This window comes from Lynx canadensis, chromosome B2, assembly GCF_007474595.2.
Source record: "Lynx canadensis isolate LIC74 chromosome B2, mLynCan4.pri.v2, whole genome shotgun sequence".
In the NCBI taxonomy this organism is placed as follows: domain Eukaryota; kingdom Metazoa; phylum Chordata; class Mammalia; order Carnivora; family Felidae; genus Lynx; species Lynx canadensis.
The window spans coordinates 32730093-32750167 of record NC_044307.1 but is presented as its reverse complement, the minus strand read 5'-3'; the positions used below and the strand labels follow the sequence as shown (position 1 = coordinate 32750167).

The following is a 20075-nucleotide window of genomic DNA, read 5'->3' as shown; positions in this document are numbered from 1 at the left end:
AAAAAAAAATTTTTTTTTAAAGAAATATCCCCTGAGAAGGTGACAGCTAAGCAAAGGCCTCAAGGATGTAAGGAAGTTCCTCACCTAAATTCCTCGAGGCAGATCCTCCAAGGCAGCGGGAATAGCAAATGCAAAGGCCCGGAAGCCAGAGCGAGATGATTTTGCGCAAGGCACAGCAAAGAGACCAGTGAGGCCCGAGCACATAGGGCAAGGAGGGCAGCAGGAGATGGGGTCAGAGACCCACAGACAGCCGGATGAGGAAGGGCCTCATCGGCCTGGGGAAAGGACTCTGGCTCACGCTCAGGTGATGGGGAGCCAGTGCAGGGCTCCGAACAGAGGATTTACCTTTCAAAATAACAATAGCTCCTGCTACATAGTGTCTAATATGTATCAGCCACTTTTCTAAACACCAAACATGTATTAGCCCATTTAATCCTAATAACCTTTATTAAAGATGAGGAAACTGACCAGAGAGAGTTCTCTACACACTAGATGTTAGTAGCACCCTCCTCCAACTGGTGACAAACCAAAAACGTCTCCGGACATTGCCAAATGGTTCCTGGCAGACAGCATTGCCCCCAACCCAGAACGACTACCCAAGTGTCCTCCTGTCCACCCCATCTGCCACTGTCCCAGCTCAGGCCCACACCCCTCTCACTATGACGATTGTGACAGCTTCCTAATTGGCCAGGCGGCCCCCTGTCCTCTCCACTCCATCCCCCATGGTGCATCTTGCCATACCACTCTCCCAGCTTTCAGCGATCTATGACTCCCAGTGCCCTGAGGATAAACGCCAAGCCATTTAGGATGGTATTCATGGTCCTATATAATCCGGCTCCTGCCTATCTCTCTGGCAATATCCTTGAACCCTCTCTTCCCACTGGCCCCCACCATTCAGTCTAGCAGCGTGTGTTGAGCCTACTGTGTGCCAGCCACCATGGTGGGCACTGCTGACAGAGAGACCAGACCCCTGCCTTCACTGTATATGTGTCCAGGGTTGGGGAGAGCAGGTGAACTCGCGGGTCCTGTTTGTCCCTGGCCAGGGAGATGTGAGCGCTCCAGGAGAAGAGGTGTTGGAGCTGAGCTGTACAGGATGGGCAGGAGTTGTCAAGAGGAAGCAGAGAAGACCCAGCAGTCGTGGGGCAGAAGCTTTGAGAGGATGGGGAAGGTGTGTCTGTGATGTGGGGCGCCAGGAAAGGCCCTGAGAGAGCCAGTGTGAAGAGGGATGGATGGCGAGGAACAAAGGACTAAGCATGAACAGGTGGACCGAACAAGGAGGCCTAGGAGAGCAGTCCAGGGTGGTTCCGGGAGGTGGAAAGCAGGGTTGTGGTGCAGGCTGAACACCTTCCCCTCACCACAGGGTTCTCCTGGCAGGCATGCCCTTCCCCCCTTGCTTTATCTAATTTCGCCTCCTCTTGCAAGCCCAAATCACAAATGGTTGCCGCCTCCTTGAAGCCTTCTGGATTCCTCCTGCTGGAATTACGATCTCCCTCCTCTGTGCTCTCCAAACCTGGTATTACAGGAATATTATCATCTGATTTTATGGCAGGGGTCCGATGTTACCCCCACACTTACGACTGTGAATTTCATGTAGGCAAGGAGGTGTCTTTTTTCTTCTTAAGTTTCTCCAAGATATAGTCCTTTACCTATTAATTATGCATCTTCTTTACAGTGATTTGTTTTTATATTTATTTTTGAGACAGAGAGGGAGAGAGAGAGCGCGAGCGAGCGAGAGCACACGAGTGGGGGAGGGGCAGAGAGAAAGGGGAGACAAGAGGATCCCAAGCGGCTCTGCGCTGACAGCAGAGAGCCCCCCTTGCGGGGCTCGAACTCCCAAACCGTGAGATCAAGCCCTGAGCCAAAGAGGGACGCTCAACCGACTGAGGCACCGAGGCGCCCCAGGGAGGTGTCTTTTGTCCTTGGTCTCCTGATGAATTAAATCAAACTGCCTTCAGCAGAGGTAGCCCGGACAGGCCTCGAGGCCTCAGGGAGCGGAAACACCCTGCGGTTCAGTGGCTCCCGCGCTGGCCCAGGTGCGCACGGTCGGCGCGCCGCGGGGCCTCCAGATGGCAGGGGTGTCGTGGCCGGGCTGCATTTGATGCGCCTCGGTGCGCGAACGCGCGGACCGCGCCAACGGACTCCTCCCGCCCTAGCGCTGCAATCGCCCACACGTGACCGGGGCCGCCTCCTTGTCTTCCGCAGTCCCTTCCCGGATCCATGCCCGGGCCGCCCCTCTCCGCCCTCTGGGGCGGGGCTGGGAGGTGCCACCGCGGGAGCCCCTGGCTGAACACTGCACGGAGGTGCGGGCCAGGGGGCGCTCCCTGGTGAGAAAGACCCCCCACCCATCCCCACCCCTAGCGACGCCCAGGACCCTTGTAATAATTACAGCAGCCGGCGAGGCCACCTGCCTCACGACCTAAGTGGCCTCCCAGCTTCAGTCCCTGCCCCCTATAGTCTCTTCCCCCCTCAGCAGCCAAGGAAGACTTTTAAAAACTGTAAACCAAAAAACAAACAAACAAACAAACAAAAAAACTGTAAACCACATTGGGGCACCTGGGTGGCTCAGATGGTTAAGCGAGGGACTTCAGCCCAGGTCATGATCTCATGGTTTGTGGGTTCAAGCCCCGAGTCGGGCTCTGTGCTGACAGCTCAGAGCTTGGAGCCTGCTTCGGATTCTGTATCTCCTTCTCTCTCTGCCCCTCCCCCTCCATCGCTCATGCTCTGTCTCTCTGTGTCTCTCAAAACTGAATAAATGTTAAAAAATAAATTATAGGGGCGCCTGGGTGGCTCAGTCGGTTGAGCGACCGACTTCAGCTCAGGTCATGATCTCACAGCTGGTGGGTTCGAGCCCCACATCCGGCTCTGTGCTGACAGCTCGGAGCCTGGAGCCTGCTTTGGATTCTGTGTCTTCCTCTCTCTCTGCCCCTAAGCCACTCGCATTCTGTCTCTGTCTCTCTCAAAAATAAATAAACATTAAAAAATAAAAATAAATAAATTATAAACTGTAAACCATATCATGTCACTCCTTGCTCTGACCAAATAAGCCCTAAAAACCCAGATGGGCAAAATACTTCCTTAACTCCTGACCTCACCTCTTACTCCCCCTCCCACTCACTCCTCTCCAGCTTGCCTCAAGGGTCTACTTCCAGTTCCTCAAACACCTGTGCCTGCTCCTGCCTCAGGGCACTTGCGCTTGCTGTTCCCCCTGCTATAATGCCCTTTCCCCACCCCCACTCCCCCAAGGCTCCCTCTTTCTCACTTCCTCCTGGCCCCTGCTTCTACGTGATCCTCTCAGAGCTGCCTTTCCCACCCCAACACTCTTATCTAAAACAGCATCCCATTCCCCAGCTCCCAGCGTCATCTTTCTTCATAGTACTTGTCGCTCCCTAATGTGTTATCTGTTTATTGTCTCTCCTACTAGCAATATAATAAATGCTAAAAAAAAAAAAAAAAAAGGTTTTGTACATCTTGTTCTGTGCTCTATTCCCCAGTGCCTACAATAGGAATGGGATGTAGTAGAAGCTTAATAAATATTTGTTCTGTGCCAAATAGCACTTCATTCGGCCCACAAGAGAAGCCCTGTGATTTGCCCATTGCGCAAATTGGAAACTGAGATTCAGAGGGGTATGGGACCCTCCACCAGCGCTGGAGCTGGGGCTCCAGGCTCCAACCCAGTGAGTCTCTCCTCTCTGCCTCTCTGTTCTCCATTTCATGTCCTACCTGGAAAAGAATACAGGTGGTTTCACCCTTCTCTTGTCCCAGGATAGGCAAGACTGACAACCAGTGACTCAGAGCCCAAGGCAGCATTCTCCTCAAAGGACCTGCCCAGGAGCCCACAGGGAGAGAGTCCCCCCCCCCCCGCCATCTCCCCAGGAAGGCAGGCCCAGCTTTGACCTGACCACTTTTCCCTGGGACCATCTGTTCACCCCCTCCCCCAGTTACCTCCTCTCCCCTTCTTTTCAGCCACCTGTGGGCCCCCAAAATACCCTCAGAATAATCTGGGGGCTGCTTTTCTTACCTTTATCCCCCCAGAGATACAGCGAGATAGAGACAGTGACACAGAAAGAAAGCGTGGTGGGGGAGTGGGGGAGCACAAGCCAGAGATACACATGCAGAGACAGGAGCGAGACAGGAGAAGATGGGAAAGATGAGAAACCCAAAAGAGCAGAGACCTGACAAGTTCCAAAATAATGGCTCCACTCAAACCCGCAGGCCAACCCAGGGCCACTGCCAACCCAATAGGGCCTTTTGAGTGAATTAGAGAGATGCACCCTGGTCGAGTTCCAGAGCCCTCTGGCCTTTGAGCCAAGCACACTGGTACAGGGCCCAACCCACAGAGCAGTGCAGAGCAGCCCTCCCTTGCCGTCTGCCCAAGGAGGGAAGGCAAATTTCAGTGACACCGGGTCCTCAGGTTTGACCCGCAGATGCGTCCATACAGTGGTCCCTGGAAGCCTCTCAGACACTTCAGGATCTCTCCCCATGGGCCATGAGCCTGAACCCAGCCCTCTGCACTTCCCCACTGGCCCTTCCCTAACAGCAGGTCCTTGGGCCATGTCACCCCTGCCTAAACCAGTCCCACCCACAGAAACCAGCCCAGGACTCCCAGGGGCCAGGACAAGGCCCTCATGCCTGTGCCAGTGCACAGACCCCCTTCTTGCTCGCATAGGCCACCTCCTAGCTTCATAGACCTTCTTCTCTGTAGTTCATAGGAATTTCGCCCCCGCCCCCGGCGGGTGGGGGCATGACCCTCCCTCAGCAGAATGGGCAAGAGAGAAGCAGAGAGGGGAGCCATCACCTAAGAGTCTCCCATACTAAATCAAGATTCCTGCCGCCTCAATCCCCAGCAGCCATACCCTTGTGGGGGCTGAGAAGGAAATGCTCCCTCCCCAGGAGCACAGGTGACCTATGAGTGGACACTTGGCTCACACAGGCAGCCAAGGAGCCTGAGCTGCCAGTGGGGACCCAGCCTACCCCAACCGAATGTGGGGCTGCCTGTGTACTCCACTGGCTGGCCCTACCCACAGGGCAACGGGGGAGGGCAGGAGCTGTCCTGCAGCGCTCTGGGCCCTGGGATTCCCCCACTCAAGCCTGGGCATGGCCTGGAACAAGGTCATGGCCTGTTAGGATGGGGGAGGGAGAGGAAATATCCTCTCCATGGGGTCCGTGAGGAGTGCTACATCTGTGCCGGGGGGAGATCGGGGGTCCAGGTGGAACCAGGGGACCCCCACAGGCCACTGTCTAAGGCCCCCACCCTTCCCCATAGCCAAGACTCTGGAGGAAATAATTAGGGCATAGGTGAGTCATAGGGTCACAAGGCTGCTTCCTGGCTGACTCAGGCAGGGGCAGTCAGATGGGCTTTTCCATCAGGATCTTCCCCAGCCCAGAGCCTGAGTCAAGGATTCCAGGTGAGCAACACCTCCTGGTATCCAAACTGGGCTTCGCCCTCCCTGATGCTGGATCCCCGAAAAGCCAGGTATGAGGGTGTGCCCTTCCATGGCCGGTAAGGGCACAGGATCGTGCACCCCCAACTCAAGCCTATCCTTGCCTCTGGGATTTAGAGTTGGGTCGTCTAGATGTCAGGACCTCCCTCTGACCAGGATCCCCAGAGGCACCTGGCAGTGAGCATGGCACAGAGGGGCCATGACCAGGGGCAGCAGGTTGAGGCCCTGCCCCCCACTCCTGTAGCAGGGGCCCTCCGGCATCATCCCAGGGCCTCCTACCTGTCCCCCAGCCAGCCCTCCAAGCAGGTCCCCGTGGCCCCAGGGCCGCTTTCCTGGCTTTGTCCCTGTGCTGGTTGGGCAGGAAGTTCCTGCTGGAGAATTCCCGGATCCTCCCCATGAGGCCACAAGCCTGGCCTGGGAACTTAGGAGGGAGGGAAGTCAGGGATGCTCCTACCAACAGGATCTGGTCTTGTGGGAGCAGGGGCTCTCCTGGCATTCTGGGCCACCAGTCCTTCCCCACCCCCAGGGCAGATGCACCAAACCTCTTGCCCTCCAGCTCAGATGCCCCACTGGGGCCCCTCCACTGGAACCCAGGACTCTGCAGTTGGGGCTGCCACACTGGGGACTAGACTGAGACCCTGGATAGCCTTGAGCTTGTGAGCTTGCTCCTAGCTTGAGGATGAGGCGGCAGGGGGGGGGGGGAGGGTTCCACACATAGCCAAGGAAGCCAAAAAGTCAAAGTGGGTTTTATTACTATCACAGGCCTGAGTCTGATGGGTAGGAACATTCTGGAGCAGGCCCACCCTGCAGACACATGGATTCCATTTATATCAAGACCCCTTGGCCCCAGGGGCTCCTTGGATGTGCCCTCAGAAGAGGGAGGCTAAAGCTCTATTCGGGTTGAAGGGATCTGGGAGCAGGGCAGACTCAGGGCCAGCACCAGCTTCACTCTGGAGGCCAGTTTCCCATCTCGTCCATCTCCTCCAGGAGCAGGTGCTAGGGGGCAGAAGTGGGTGAAAAAAGGTGCCTCAGCATCTTTGGGCTCTCCCTTCCTGCTCTGTATCCCCAGAATATTCCTTCATATCCCCAGAGATAAGCACCCTGAGGCCATGCCAGGCCCTCCCTCATATTCGCCCAGCTGGCCCCCAGTCCACCAGCCCTGAGCCACCTCCCTCCCACTGAATGAGGGACCCTTCTCCCTCCAACTTGGGGGGGATCCTTGGAATCCCAGAAGTCAGGCACCCCAGCGAACCTCTCCCTTCCCTCACCTCTGTCCTGGACACCACACCAAGGGGGGGCTGCACCCTTCCCTCCAGCCTAGGATGGTGCTTCAGCTGCCTCAGCGCCCCTCCCCTAGGTCCCCAGCATTCCCAAAAGGCTGGGGGGTGGCTTCCTTCCCCCTCGGCTTGGTGTCCCTGAGGACAGATAAGGAGAGAGTGGGGGATGGTGATGAGGATAGGACCCTTGAAACACCCACAGGAGGAAGATATTCCTGGGGCAGCTCTGTCCCCAAAGTGAGGACTGAGCTGGGACCCAACTTGCCACCACCCAGAAACTCCCTAGGGCCCCCCAATTCTGCTCAGGCTACCCCCTGGACTGTGGCCCCTGGCTCAGGGGTGGTTCTGGAAGGGAGAGGGAGGAGAAGGGGGCCGGAAGGGTGATGAGATCCCTTTAGTGTGAAAAGGCGAAAGCAAGAGCCCCTGGCAGAGCTGACCAGCTGTGTACTTTAGGGTGAGGTGCACGGCCTTGTTCCCCACAGCACACAGGGGCTCCTGTAACTCAGGCATGCGGGCTTAGGACAGTGAGAGGGCTGCCCCTCAGTGCCTGGTGGGCATGCGCTTCTGGTATTCATTCCCCCAAGGGGGTAAGTCATATCCCTAACACTGGAGTGCCCTTGGCGGCTGGCAGGCAGCCCCTCTCCATCTTGTCTGATCCTTCCACCAGTGTCCCCTTCCTTACAGGAAGCCAAAGCCTGCATTCAAAGTCACAGAGCAAGTCAGTGCCGGAGCAGGGCTTCAGCTAAAGGCTTTGGCCTCTGAACCTGACTCTCTTTCCTTTACTTTCCCACAAAAGTAAACGACACAGACCGTCAGGGGCCTATGTCCACCGAATGAAAGAACGGGTTGATGAATGAATGAAAATTAATTCAAAAAGGACACGGACACATTTTTTTCACAACAGATTCATCCATGTGCGCTCAAGAGAGTCTGGGACAGGCCTGACCTCGAAGGCCAGTGTCAAGGAAGGTGGGCAGTGGGTGGTCCTTGGTGTGACACAGACAGGTAATCTATATGTGTGTTTGTGGGAGTAAGTGTGGGTGTGAATGGGAGAGAAAGCAATATAATAAAAGCAACATTATGTGAATTACAGATGTACAAGGAAGACCTAAAGCCACCTAGACAAAAACGCCTCATCGTACAGATGAGGAAACTGAGGCCCAGAGAGGGGAAGAGACTTGCCCAAGGCCACACAGCAAGTGAACGGCAAAGTTAAGACTTAAAAAAAAATGGACTTTTAGGGGTGCCTGGGTGGCTCAGTCAGTTAAGTGTCCAACTTCATCTCAAGCATAATCTCATGGTTTGTGGATTTAAGCCCTGTGTCGGGCTCTGTGCTGATAGCTCGGAGCCTGGAGCCTGTTTTGGATTCTGTGCCTCCCTCTCTCTCTACCCCTCCCCTGCTTATACTCTTTCTCTTTTCTCTCTCAAAAATAAATAAACATTAAAAAAAATTTTTTTTAGTGGGGGCACCTAGGTGGCTCAGTCGGGTTAAGCGTCCAGCTTTGGCTCAGGTCATGGTCTCATGGTTTGTGAGTTCAAGCCCCCTGTCAGACTCTGTGCTGACAGCTCAGACCCCGGAGCCTGCTTTGGATTCTGTGTCTTCCTCTCTCTCTCCACCCCTCCCTCGCTGGCACTCTATCTGTCTGTCTGTCTCTCTCTCAAAAAATGAATAAACATTAAAATTTATTTTTTTAATTTTAATGGATTTTGGGACGCTGGGTCAAGTGAGAGACAGAGAGACTGATGGAGAAGTGTGTGTATGCACAGGGCTTCAAGGTCCTACTCAGAAATACCACCACCAAGAAGGGATTGTGCCTTCCCTACCCAGACAGTGGGAGGCTGGAGTCAGGGCCAGGAGCCGATGGAGTGGGAGGCCCGCTCTCTCTAGTGCCTTCACGCAGGGGGTGGTGGTCGAGACAGGCCAGGCCTACCTGGCCGTCCACAATGCCTGCCTCCTCCAGGGTGATCTCTGGCTGGGTCAGCAGCTCCCGGCCCTCATGACTGCCCATCTTCCAGAGGCGGGACTCCCGTTGTACTACCAAAAGCTTCTTTAACTCCGACTCCACGAAACCTGAGAGTCAGAGAGATGGGCATGGGACAGGCAGGTGGCTCCGGCTCTCCAGACCTCATCCCAGCCGTGTGCAGTCCCTGGTCACCCCCAGCCCCAGCCCTTATGTTTTCCATTACCTGGAACCAGCCAGATACTACCCGCCCACCTCCCTGACTTTGCCAGCAAACTCACTTGCCAAGCGCTCCCTCCCACCTGCATGAGTGTGAGTTTCTTCCCCTCCTGGGGAGAGCGTGCAAGGGGCAGACATATGCCTCCACTCTCCACCAGCCACAGACTCAAGAGCAAGGATCTGGAACTACCCAAACTGCCTAGGTTCAAATCCCAGCTCTGCCACCTACTACTGTGTGACCTTGGACAAGTTACTTAACCTCTCTGTGTCTCAGTTTCCTCACGACGAAGTAGAGATTATAATAGGACCTACCTCAGAGTTGCGAAGTAGTATTTCACGAAAAGTGCTCAGAAGGGGGTCTGGCCCATAGTAATGGCTATGTGAATGTCAACAATGATCATGTGATGTTATCATGTCATATCGCTACCACTGAGTCATCTGCTCACAATGTCTGGGTAGTGCTGGGGCACCGTCAACAGCAGGGTGTGATGGGAAAATCGGGGATGGAGATGCCCACTGAACAAGTTAGAATTCTGGGTTGGGAGTGGGTGGTGCTTCTGGAGCGCAAGCCGTAGTCACAATCCCCACCTCACTGCCCCCCCAAACCTTGAGAAAGGAGGACTCTAGCTAGACCTAGCCTGCAGCTCCTGCTGAGCCACCCACTGGTCCCCCTGCAACCCCTTCTCCAGTGGTCATCTTAGGTCCTCTGGTACCACCTGGTGGTAGGAACTGGTATCACACCTATGAGTCAGGGCCAGAGTGGAGCCCCCTTGGCCTGAGGAGGGCAGGTTGGGCGCCACACTTACCCACTGTATCTGTTGACCTAAAAGTCTTATGCAGCGGTGACTGCAGGGTGACAATGCCTGGGACACAGACCTTGAATGAGCTGTCCTCTTCCTCCATTTCCTCTTCCTTGCCTTTCTCCTCATCAGGCAAGCCTTCCTTGAGAGGAAACTGAGGGCATGCCCATGGGCCACTGAGCAGGTGAGGATGACAGGGACCCAAGCGTGCAGCCCCACCCCCAGATAAAACAAAAAGCAGGAGGGAACCCACCAGGTTAAGAGGGGTCTGCCCAAGCCCCAAATCCTGGGGCCCAGCCAAATGCGAGGAGGAGCCCCAACCAGGCTTCACCCACCCCCCACTGCCCCAGCCTGGTTCTACAGACCTTGGCCACGGCTGATTTCTGAAGCTGCTTGTACAAGGTGAGGAGGCGGCGGTTCCAAGGAGTTGTCCCCACCTTCGAAGAGGCCAGCCTGAGGTCTCCTATGAAGGTGCAGTGTCACTGACAGGCTGACAGGAACAAGGGGCAGCCCAGGCCCAGGCCGAGGCGGGCAAGGGCACTGAGCAGGCTGAAGTGAGGGGGAGGTTCCCTCATTTTCTTTAGCAAACACCTACTATGTGCTCAGCACAGTACCAGGCACTTTGCAAAGGACATTTCATTGACTCCTTGCAACTGCCCTCTGAGATAGATACTGTTATGGTCTCATTCCTTTCAGATGAGGAAACTGAGACACAGAAGCGGGGAGCAACTTGCCACTATCACACGACTTGGCATAGGGGAATGGAATGGACTCTGATCCATGCAGCCTGCCCTCAGCATTCCCTCAGACTATCCTGTGTCCTTCCAGGCCCCACACCCCTGAGGAGTCTGAGGAACAGGATCTATTTCTGGCACTGGCCTGACACCTGTGGCCACCACACTCACCGTCAAGCAGACACTCCTTCTCCTCCTCCTCCTTGGTGAAGGTCTCGGGGCTGACCTCCAGTGGCCCCATGGCCCTCTGCAGGCATCCTTGCTCCAACTCCAAAGCTTGGGCAAAGTGGCCCCTGATCCCAAAGCAGAGTCAGATGGGGGTAGCAGGTGGAGCCCAGACATGTGGCAAAGGCTCCCTAAACCCCCCAAAGTCCCCAAGGGCCCTCCTATAGGCCCTGCTCAGCCCCCTCCACCCTCCTGCCTCCAACAGTTCCCTGCTGGGCCTTTTGGGGTCCTCATCGTACAGGGGGCTATCTTCCCTTGAAGGTAGAGTGAGGAGGAAGGTGGGGAGCAGAGGGGGAGGTGGGCCCTTTCCTTACAGGGAGTGGTGCCAGGTCCACACGGGAGTGGGAATGAGGAGGGAGAGAGTGGGGAGGGAAGGCAGGGTGGAGTGAGGACCAGGAAGGAGCTGGGAAGCCATGGTGGCCTGGCTCACCTTGGCACTCTCTCATCCCAGTCCCCAGCCTGTCTTTCTTCTATCTTTGGCACCTCCACCCACATCCCCTGACTTGTGGGAAGACCCACCCCATCTCTGCCCCCCGCCCAATACTCTCACCCCCAGGCTCCTTCCCATCCTTGATACATCTGTCCCTCCATCAACCCCCGTGCCTTATTCCAGTCCTCTACCCATCTGAAGACCCACATTCCCGGGCCTTCCTCAATTGGGGTCCTCCCATATCCTTGCCCCAGTACCCCCATCCCAGGCTCCCGCCCGCCACCCACAGCCCAGTCCCTCACCTGTCTGAGGTCTCTGTATCCCCGGAGGCCTCCCCTACCTCCTCCTCCTTCTCTTCTTCCGTTTCCTCTTTCCCAGACAGGTTGCCCAGCACCTCCTGGCTTCTCCTGGGCAGGACAGGCTTCACCTCTACACCCTGGGCCCCCACCCTCAGGACTTCCGTGGGGGTAGGGGTCTGGGCCCCTGTGTCCCCCATCCCTAGCCCCAAGGGGTCCTGCCGTGGCAAGGCCACAGACAGCATGTAGGGTAGTGTGGTGGATGGCTTTGGCTCCTTCCTCCCCACCCCTCCATGGCGGTTCATCACCAATGGGGTGGCGGCTTGCTCTCGCAAGGAGCATGTCCGACTCCCTATCGGGGTCTTGTCAGAGCTCTTTGGGCTGCCCTTGTTCCCCACCAGGCTACGGAAAAAGCGGAACATGGAGGAGCGGCCCAAAATTCGGGATTGACGGTTTGGAGCTGGGGCCTCCATCCCGAGAGAGACCCTGACTCGAAGGGTGGGGCCGTCACAGCCACCCCACCAACTGCTTAAGAACAGGAGGAGTTTTCAAATTAAAACTTCCAGTTGGAAACTTCCAAGAGTTCTAGAAGGCAAAGGCCGGGGGTGGCGGGGGGAGGGCAGGGGAGTGATGGGGAGCCAGGGAGGAAGACATGGTAGAGGGGATTCGCTGGGGGCAGAGAGGGCAGGAGGTCGATGAGGCAGGGGGAAAAGGTACAGGAAGGCAGACTGGAGGCTAATGAGGTGGCTAATGAGGCTCCAGAAGGCATGGGGGTGGGGAGCAGGCAGAGGAAGCTGGGGGTCCTTGGACTGGGAATGGGGCAGGGGCTTTTGGGGCCTCTGCACACAACTCTCTCCACCTGGCTTGTCTTTCAAATCCACTCCTCACAGCCAGATAGTGTCTATCCTCCCTCTTTTCTTGCCTCTCAGCATCCACTTGCACATCCTCAGGTGGTACCCAGACACCCCTGTTTTCATCTCTGTTTATCTGCCTGTCACCTTTAGGATTTCAAATCTCTAGAGACCACCAGGGTGCCTGTGCGCCCGTCTTAATTGCACGTTGAATCTCAAGTTAGTATTATTATTTCCCACGACACCTATAGACTTGATTATAAACCCAGCTTAGTGACCCTGCGAGTTCCTTAAGCCCACTCACTGAGCCTCAGTTTGTTCGTCTGTAAAACGGGTGCAGTGGACAGCGTCTACTTCCAAGAGTTATTGAAAAGATTCAGTAAGAGCACCTGAGTGGCCTGATGGGTTAGGCATCCAACTCTTGGTTTCGGTTCAGGTCGTGATCTCACAGTAGTGAGATGCAGCCCCACATTGGGCTCCACGCTGAGTGTGCAGCCTGCTTAAGATTCTTTCTCTCCTTCACCCTCTGCCTCTCCCCTGCTTGCGTGTGAGTGTGTGTGTGTGTGTGTGTGTGCACGTGCGCGCGTGCACGCCCCCCCCAATAAATTAATAAAGCTAGTACCATACTGTTTAAAAAAAAAAAGAAGATTCAATGAGAGAATGGTAACTAAAGTGCAAGGCACACTGTGGTGCTTAAGCCATCCTGCCTTTTTTATTGGTATTGATTCATGAAAGAGGGTAAAGATCAAAGACCGGGACTGGAAATCAGAAGTGGGAGAAGGGGAGCCTTGCCACCTGCCCGGGGCCAAGTGTAAAGGGTGGAGCACCTCCTCTGCGGACGAGCCCAGACCGACCCCCAGGCTATAGGCCCTTCATCAGCATCCGGCGGCCACACAGCGACTTCCTCTAGAGGGAGCTAATTGGAGCCGGGAAGAGCCGGCACGTCTAGGATCCGGGCAGCCTCGCGGGTCCCTAGGGCCAAGCTGGGGCAAGCAGAAGCCGCGTCCAGACATCGGACTGTACTGACGCCTGTTCCAGGAAGCTGGGCCTGGGCACCCGACCCCCAGGAGCAGCCGCTGGCCCCTCAGGATCTCTGGCCTTGGCCCTGTGAGCCATCCCGGGCCTGGGCGAGGGTCCTGGCAGGTAAGGTGGGAGGGTCTTGCCCATCCTCCCGGCTTTCGGCAGCCCCAGGCCCAGGGGGTACAAGGAGCCTGCAGGCAGCCAGGTGGGGACAGGGAGGCCTGGAGACTTGCCTGGGCAGCTCCGCCAACGTCTGCTCGGGGCCTGATCCGGCCGGGGCTCCCTCTGGCTTCCCCTCAGACAGCTCCCCCATTGCCCTTCCTGTCAAAGAAATCGGGTGCCAAAGAACCAGGTCCTTTAGCAGTCTGGGGCGGGGTGGGGTGGGGGGTGGGAGTGGAGATCGGAGCCAAGGTCAAGGTCAGGGAGAGAACTTTCCTGGTGCTTCCTGCTGCCCTAGGAGCCCTAGACTGGGTCTGCAGCCCAACCAGGCATCTCCCCCTGGGGAATATTCTAAGCCCAGCAAGTAGAGAGCAATGGACTCCCCTTACCAGGAAGTCAGGCCACTTGGATGAGGGCAAGGGTAGGCCCAGGTCAGCATAGGCCTCTGGCCCTGGGGGCCATTCTGATGTTTCACCTACTCCCCAGCAGTGAGCCCCTGGGGTAGTGGCAGAGAGAGTTGGTGGTGCAATCAGCAACCCCCCTGCTGTCTTGGGGGTTCCAGGTTTCGTTCAGGGACCAGGGGAGAGGGAACGGCATCTTCCGGAAGGAGCAGGGATGGGGGTGTGCCAGGCAAAGATCTGTTTCAAGCTGGCGCCCAGGGACAGAGGAAGGGAGGGTCGGGCTTCTCCCTATCCCTGCCCCCAGTAAGTGGAGGGGTGGAGAGCCTTCCTCCACACCTTCCGGAGAGCTCTTGCCTTGGGGCACTTTCGAAAATGGCCCCAGGCCTGAGAGGCAGGAGGACTGGGGGGGGGGGGTAGGGTAGTCAGGTCCTCCCTGGGAGGAGGCCGTGGCTGTGCTCAGCCCAGGGTGGGACCGGGCCTTCCCCCGAGGTAGGAGGAAGGCCACTTCCCCCAAAGAGTGATGGAGGCAGCTTTGGGGTGGGTATGAAGGGGTGAGAATTGAAAGTGAAACAGCTCACGTCCAGGAAATACTCCCTCTGTTGAGGGTTCACAGAGCAGATCAGGGCTGTGGCCAGGATTGAGCAAAGAGGAAAACTGGGGCCAGGGACAGGACAGCAGGTATGTGGTGGGGATACATATGTCAGGTGGGGGGCGGGGTGGGAGAGCTGTGGAGAAGACTTCCTCAGCTCACGGCAAGGCAGGAATGGGAAGAGCCAAGGTAGGATGTAAACAGGTGATCTTGTCTTGAAAGGGTACCCTCTGAGGTCCACAAACTGGAAAGTAAATCTTATGTGAGTATTGAGCGTATGAACTCATGGAAATTCAGATTACCACCCTGACTCCCTGAGTGGCTATGTGGCCTCGGGCCCCAACTTCTTGGTGCCTCACTTTTCCCACCTGTAAAAGGGGCATGATGATGCTTACCTTGCTGGGTTAATGTGCATTTTCAGTGTCTGACACCCCTGGGGGAGCAGTAGAAGTATACCATAGGTGCTCAGGAAGTGTTCGTAGCTAACAGGCCTGAGTTGGAAAACAGGGGTGCTCTGACCAGCCAAGGGGAAGTGGGACCTCCGAGCACAAGTTTCATGGGTCATTGGCTAGAAGGTGGTAATCCTGTGGTAAGGGTGTGCTAGGGAGGGTGCAGGAGGCCCCAGGAGCAGCAGAAGGAACCCCAGCCTCTGCAACCAGCCTCATTTACCCAGGAGCGAGGTGAAAGAGGACTTGAGACCCAGGAGGGCACTACTCCAACCACCCCTCCCCAGGGCCCTGGCTGCGGGGTCCAGGACCCTAGGTACAAATCCTGACTGCCTTGCCTTTCTCGCCCTCTCTTGCTAGTGAAATGCTCAGTAAGTTCTGATTCTGCCGACAGACTCCACAGGGACCCAGGGTGGTGAAATGAGACTTGGCTGGAGCTAGGATGGAGGGGTCTTTTGGGGGAGTGGGGGACCCTCCCCCTCATCAACAGCCCCTGCCCGTCCCCATTTCTGCTGTCTCTCACCCGTCCCCACAGGATAGCGCTGCCCTCCACTGGGACCTGAGAAATGGCATCCGGGCAAGGCCCAGGTCCTCCCAGGCAGGAGTGTGAAGAGACTGCCCCGTCTGCTACTTCTGGTAAGGGTCTTTCTGTCCTCCTCCCCCACCCCACAGCCACCAGGGCTGTCTGAGAGGATGGAGAGAGCAGGAGTGGACAGGGCCAGGCCAGACTTACAGGCAGGCTCTCCTGCCCCCATTCACTCACCTTGGGTAAAGCAGAAAGCATCTCCCCACCCAGTGCCGGTGTGTGCAGGTGACCTCAGAAGCTGCAGTGCGGTCCAGGTTAAGCCCTGGAAGTGGGGAGGAGTCTGGGCCTGGGGGTGGGGGGCAGAGGCTAGGAGAGGCCTGGGAGTGAGCGTGAGGTGGGCACCATGCCATCTCCAGGAAGAGAGGCAGGAGGGGGTGAGGAGAAGAATGAAGAGTGGGGCGTGGCTATTCTATTCCTACAGTAGGAGAAAGAAGGAAGTTCCTACGCTTATCACCCCGGCAGCCCTGCTGACTGGTGAAAGCGATTGTTATGACTTTGGGGAGGAAGTAAGATGGCTGCCTTTCTTCCCTTTTCCAAGGGGACCATCAAAGGGCTGCGATTCCCAGCCCACTACAGACTGCTCCCTGGGCTTTGGGTTCAGTCCCCTGTATGTCACTGTGTCCCTATGTAACTCTTCTGGACCCAAAGCTGCAATTCTAAATTTTGTTTCCCACATTCCCCGAGCCATAAGGGCTACCCAGCCTGTACACACTAAAACTCAGGGGCCCACATGCCTGGGATTATGTCCTGGCTCCACTGCTCATTCTTGACTGTGTGACCTTGTACAAGTTATGTAAACACCCCGTGCCTCAGCTCCCCACCTGTAAACTGGGGTGTTCGTCTGCTTCACAAGGCTATTATGAGGCTTCAGTGAAACGTGCTAGAAAAATATCCTATACGCGATAAGCACTAGTTGTTAACTAAGGGCTGGAGTAGGGACACTTCTGTTCACGGGTGAGGACAGCCGAGGCCTTGAGGAAGAAAGACCCATCCACAAAGCATGGGGCCGTCCAGCCCTTCCTCCCTGACTCCTGGCTTTGATCCTCAGAGGAGCAGGTAGCCCGGGACACCGAGGAGGTTTTCCGCAGCTATGTTTTTCACCGTTATCAGCAGGAGCAGGAGGCTGAGGGGGCAGCTGCGCCTACTGACCCAGAAATAGTCACCTTGCCCCTAGAACCTAGCAGGTGAGCAATGGCCCTCTGGGCCCACGGGGGTATCTTCAGGGAGGCGGAGGCTCACATGGGGCTGCTGTGCAGGTCCTGGGAACTGGGGAGGCCCTTTTTATTTGGGGCTTGCCCCTGCCCCCCCCCCCACCGATCGGGGATCTTGGACCCTTTATAGAATATGCCTGTCCCGTGATCCTGCGCTCTGCCCTCATGTCTGAGAACACGGCCAGGAACTTCCAAGGAGGGGTCCACAAGGCCAGGGGCATCTTGGGCAGAACCCCCTCTCCCCGAGTCCAGGCCCCAGCCCTGCCCGCCCTCTGCCTGCTCACCTACCTGCCTCCTGTTCTCCAGCACCATGGGGCAGGTGGGTCGGCAGCTCGCCATCATTGGGGACAACATCAACCAGCGCTACGATTCAGAGTTCCAGGCCATGCTGCAGCGCCTGCAACCCACAGCAGAGAACGCCTATGAACTTTTCACCAAGATTGCCTCGAGGTAGCCCTGGCCCCGGCCTCTGTGCTGCGCTGTCACCCCCGCACTGTGCCCTGCCCGTGGGATGGGAGATACACGCTTCTCTGTCAGTGTCAAGAGACATGTGCACCACCCCTTGTCTGCTGTTGACTCACACATGGCCTCGGGCCCTGTCTTTCTCTCTCTGGGCCCCAGACTGCTCCTCTTTGGTATATAAGCTCACAGCTCTTGTGAGCTTGGGCACTCGGGACTGGACCAGATAGATCAGGACTATAGAGATGCCGGAGTAGGGATGTCCCCAGAGCTCCCCAGCCCAGCTGAGACACAGCTGGCCTTCTGATCTGGAACCATATTTCATACCAAAAATGGTCAGATTGCTAATGCCCTAGAAATGGCTTCCCTTTGCTACAGTGTGGTGTCCGAAAGGCCATCTGGTGTGGCTAGAGAGCCCACATGCCTGGGTCAAATCTCAGCTTTGCCACTTACCGGCTTTGTGAATCTATGGCCCTCAGTCCCCACGTCTGTAAAATAGAGGAAAGACGTTTAGAACAGTGTCCGGACTTAAAGGTGTCATCTGCTGTTACGTCTGGGTTAGGAGTCAGCGTCGAGGTGACTGAAGCTGGGGTGAAGGTAGGAGGAGGCGACTGATCGAGGATTAGCGCCCAGAGCTGAAACATCCTGCCCCTGTCCTTCGAGGCCTTCCCCACTCCACTCTGATTCCAGGTCCTGTCCTAACCTCCTCTTTGTCCTTTTCTCTCTGCTGTCTCTCGGGCTGCCAGGCCAGCAGCAACACCCACAGGTAATCTCCCTGCTGCTTCCGTCCGCTTGCTCTGCCTTCCCTGCTCTCTGCCCCTCTGCACTTGCGGCGCTGGGGCCACAACCTGGCGGCAGCACCCCGCTCAGACACCCTCTGAGTTTCCTCCTTTCACAGAGATGCAGGTTCTTCCCAAACTGAGGCCAGGCTGGGGCAACCTCTGCCACCTTGAGTCACAGCTAAGCCATTTTGCTTTCCAGCTGGGAGCGGGGTGGGTTGCCACCTGACGGTGGGAGAGGAGAAGCAGGCTGAAGGGCCCTCTGGGGGTCTCCACTGACAATATCAACACTCTACCTGCAGTCTATTTGAGAGCGGCATCAACTGGGGCCGAGTGGTGGCTCTCCTGGGCTTTGGCTACCGCCTGGCTCTACACATCTACCAGCACGGCCTGACCGGCTTCCTGGGCCAGGTGACCAAACTGGTGGTCGACGTCATGCTGCGTCACTGCATTGCCCGGTGGATTGCGCAGAGGGGCGGCTGGGTAAGTGCCCAAGCGTCGGCAGCCTCCTCCCTGCTGCTGGGGCTGCCTCTCTCCCAGCCCCACCCCAGCCCTGGAGTGCCTGTATGTGCCATCAGCCCCTCTATCTCTGTCTCTTGGCAGGTGGCAGCCCTGAACTTGGGAAATGGCCCCATCGTGAACGTGCTGATAGTTCTGTCTGTGGTTCTGTTGGGCCAGTTTGTGGTACGAAGATTCTTCAAATCATGACTCCCAGAGGGGCCCTTTGGGGTCCTAGCTGAGACCCCTGCCTGGGCTTCAGCCAAGCCGTCTCCCATCCCCCCCTTCTCTACAGGGGTCCCCCCTCAAGAATACAGAAGCTTTAGCAAGTGGACACTCCAGCTTTGGGAGAGCCCCTGCATGGGGGTCAGTTAGGCTGCCAGGGGTGCCCCAACATTGCATGGTGCTAATGGGCCCCCTCTCTGGGCCCCATCCTGTCAGAGAGGGGCTATAGCCTTCTTCCTCAGCTCTCTGGGACACCCTCAGCCCTATCTATTGGGCACTGGGGAGATTCACAATTTGGGGAAGCAAGAGGCTAAGAGTCACTCTCCCCTCAAAATTTTTAATGGTTATATCTTTATGTAATACCCTTGGAAGGACCCTCCCCCCACCCATTCCCACCACTCCCCATGCCAGGAAGTCTGGGTGTGGGAGTTAGTAGACTACCCTGTGTTCCCCAGGATTCAGCTAGGTGTTCTAGAAGGTCAGAGCTTGATTGCTGGGCCTGGAGCCCAGCCCTGGCCCTTCCTAAGCTCTCCCGCTGCTCCACTCCCCCCCACCCCATATCACCGTTGCAGTGGACTCTCAGGGATTCTGGGCCTCAGTGTGGGGTAGAGATGGAGTTGGGGGTGCAGACCAGAGCTGTCAGAACCTCATCAGCAGCCCCCAAGCCCCCCTCCCAAGATCCTCGGTTCTCTCCCTTCCCCTCATCTATTACCACTTAAACCCAACCTATTCACTACAAGTGAAGCCCACCCTGCCCCCATCACTCCAAATAAGGAAGGAGGAGGGGTCTTGGGTAAGTGGAGTGCTGAGGTTCCCTCCTTGCCCAGACTACAGAATTTAGGACTGGTTTGTTATTGTCAGGGAAAGGGGGTAAGGAACTCGTCTTGAGGTTTCTGAGAAAAGAGCTGTTAATGCCACTAGGAACCCTGGGGTTGGGATCTTCCCTCACGGCCTGGGCACAGTGTAATCCGGGGGTGTGGATGGGGAAACTGTGAATACTTGAACTCTACACCCCCCTGACCCCCCATTCTCCACACTCCTCACCTGCCTAAGCCCCTCCTGTGGGTGGGGTGGGAATGCCTTGTCTATCTTGCACAGTCTAGGGGTTTGGGGGTAGATTAAGCCAAATGCAGGGAGGGGATGCAGACGGAACCCACTGGCCAGCCCCCACCTTCTGAGTGTGTCTGAAATAAACTGCAATCTCTGATTCCCATTTGGTAATTTTTATATCCTCTGCTACCCGTCCCTCCGCCAGGCTGGATTGGGGGAGCCTGGGCGAGCCTCGCATTTACCTGGTTTATTACTGGATAAAAGCTCATATTAGGCCTCCAGAATCCAGTAGAGGGCTGGGTGTGGTTTTCCCAGGCCCCAGCCCCCTACAAGGCCTAGGCCCCTCCCCACTTTTCCTAGCCCCTTCTCCAGGCACTTCTAATCTCTTTGTGTCCCAGGCAAGTTTCCCACCCTTTAG

At 56.6% G+C, this 20075-nt stretch overlaps 2 protein-coding genes across 7 annotated transcripts; one reads left to right on the top strand and one right to left on the bottom strand.

Moving 5' to 3' along the window:
* Nucleotides 1-6168: 6168 nt before the first annotated feature.
* On the bottom strand, nt 6169-15732 carry LOC115513818 (gametogenetin-binding protein 1-like). Of its 5 annotated transcripts, XM_030315271.1 has the most exons (9): nt 15613-15732; nt 14799-14836; nt 11390-11494; nt 10604-10725; nt 10064-10161; nt 9705-9852; nt 8650-8789; nt 6710-6856; nt 6169-6437 (listed from the first exon to the last, which is right to left on the bottom strand). In XM_030315271.1, the coding sequence occupies exons 1-9, from the start codon at nt 15631-15633 to the stop codon at nt 6387-6389; spliced, it is 870 nt and encodes a 289-aa protein (XP_030171131.1). In that variant the 5' UTR covers nt 15634-15732; the 3' UTR covers nt 6169-6386. The 5 variants fall into 5 exon arrangements, with proteins under 5 accessions (XP_030171131.1, XP_030171126.1, XP_030171127.1 ...); XM_030315266.1 differs by lacking the exons at nt 14799-14836; nt 15613-15732 and having other exon boundaries at nt 11390-12714; XM_030315267.1 differs by lacking the exons at nt 6710-6856; nt 14799-14836; nt 15613-15732 and having other exon boundaries at nt 11390-12714.
* Nucleotides 13158-19820, top strand: BAK1 (BCL2 antagonist/killer 1). 2 transcript variants are annotated; one of them, XM_030315272.1, is made up of 6 exons: nt 13158-13377; nt 15385-15485; nt 16484-16619; nt 16953-17096; nt 18187-18367; nt 18488-19820. In XM_030315272.1, exons 2-6 carry the CDS (start codon nt 15416-15418, stop codon nt 18590-18592), a joined length of 636 nt encoding a protein of 211 aa, XP_030171132.1. In that variant the 5' UTR covers nt 13158-13377; nt 15385-15415; the 3' UTR covers nt 18593-19820. The 2 variants fall into 2 exon arrangements, with proteins under 2 accessions (XP_030171132.1, XP_030171133.1); XM_030315273.1 differs by lacking the exon at nt 13158-13377 and adding an exon at nt 13437-14492.
* Nucleotides 19821-20075: the final 255 nt, after the last annotated feature.

Bases quoted from the DNA above. Each gene is read 5' to 3' on its own strand.
- LOC115513818 (XM_030315266.1), bottom strand. From the start codon at position 11,856: ATGGAGGCCCCAGCTCCAAACCGTCAATCCCGAATTTTGGGCCGCTCC. The intron at 8,790-9,704 runs GTAAGTGTGGCG...TCTGACTCTCAG, and splicing joins TAGGTCAACAGATACAGTGG to GTTTCGTGGAGTCGGAGTTA. The intron at 6,857-8,649 runs GTAGGCCTGGCC...ATCTGTCCTCAG, and splicing joins CAGGCATTGTGGACGGCCAG to GGACACCAAGCCGAGGGGGA.
- BAK1 (XM_030315272.1), top strand. From the start codon at position 15,416: ATGGCATCCGGGCAAGGCCCAGGTCCTCCCAGGCAGGAGTGTGAAGAG. The intron at 16,620-16,952 runs GTGAGCAATGGC...CCTGTTCTCCAG, and splicing joins TTGCCCCTAGAACCTAGCAG to CACCATGGGGCAGGTGGGTC. The intron at 18,368-18,487 runs GTAAGTGCCCAA...GTCTCTTGGCAG, and splicing joins TTGCGCAGAGGGGCGGCTGG to GTGGCAGCCCTGAACTTGGG.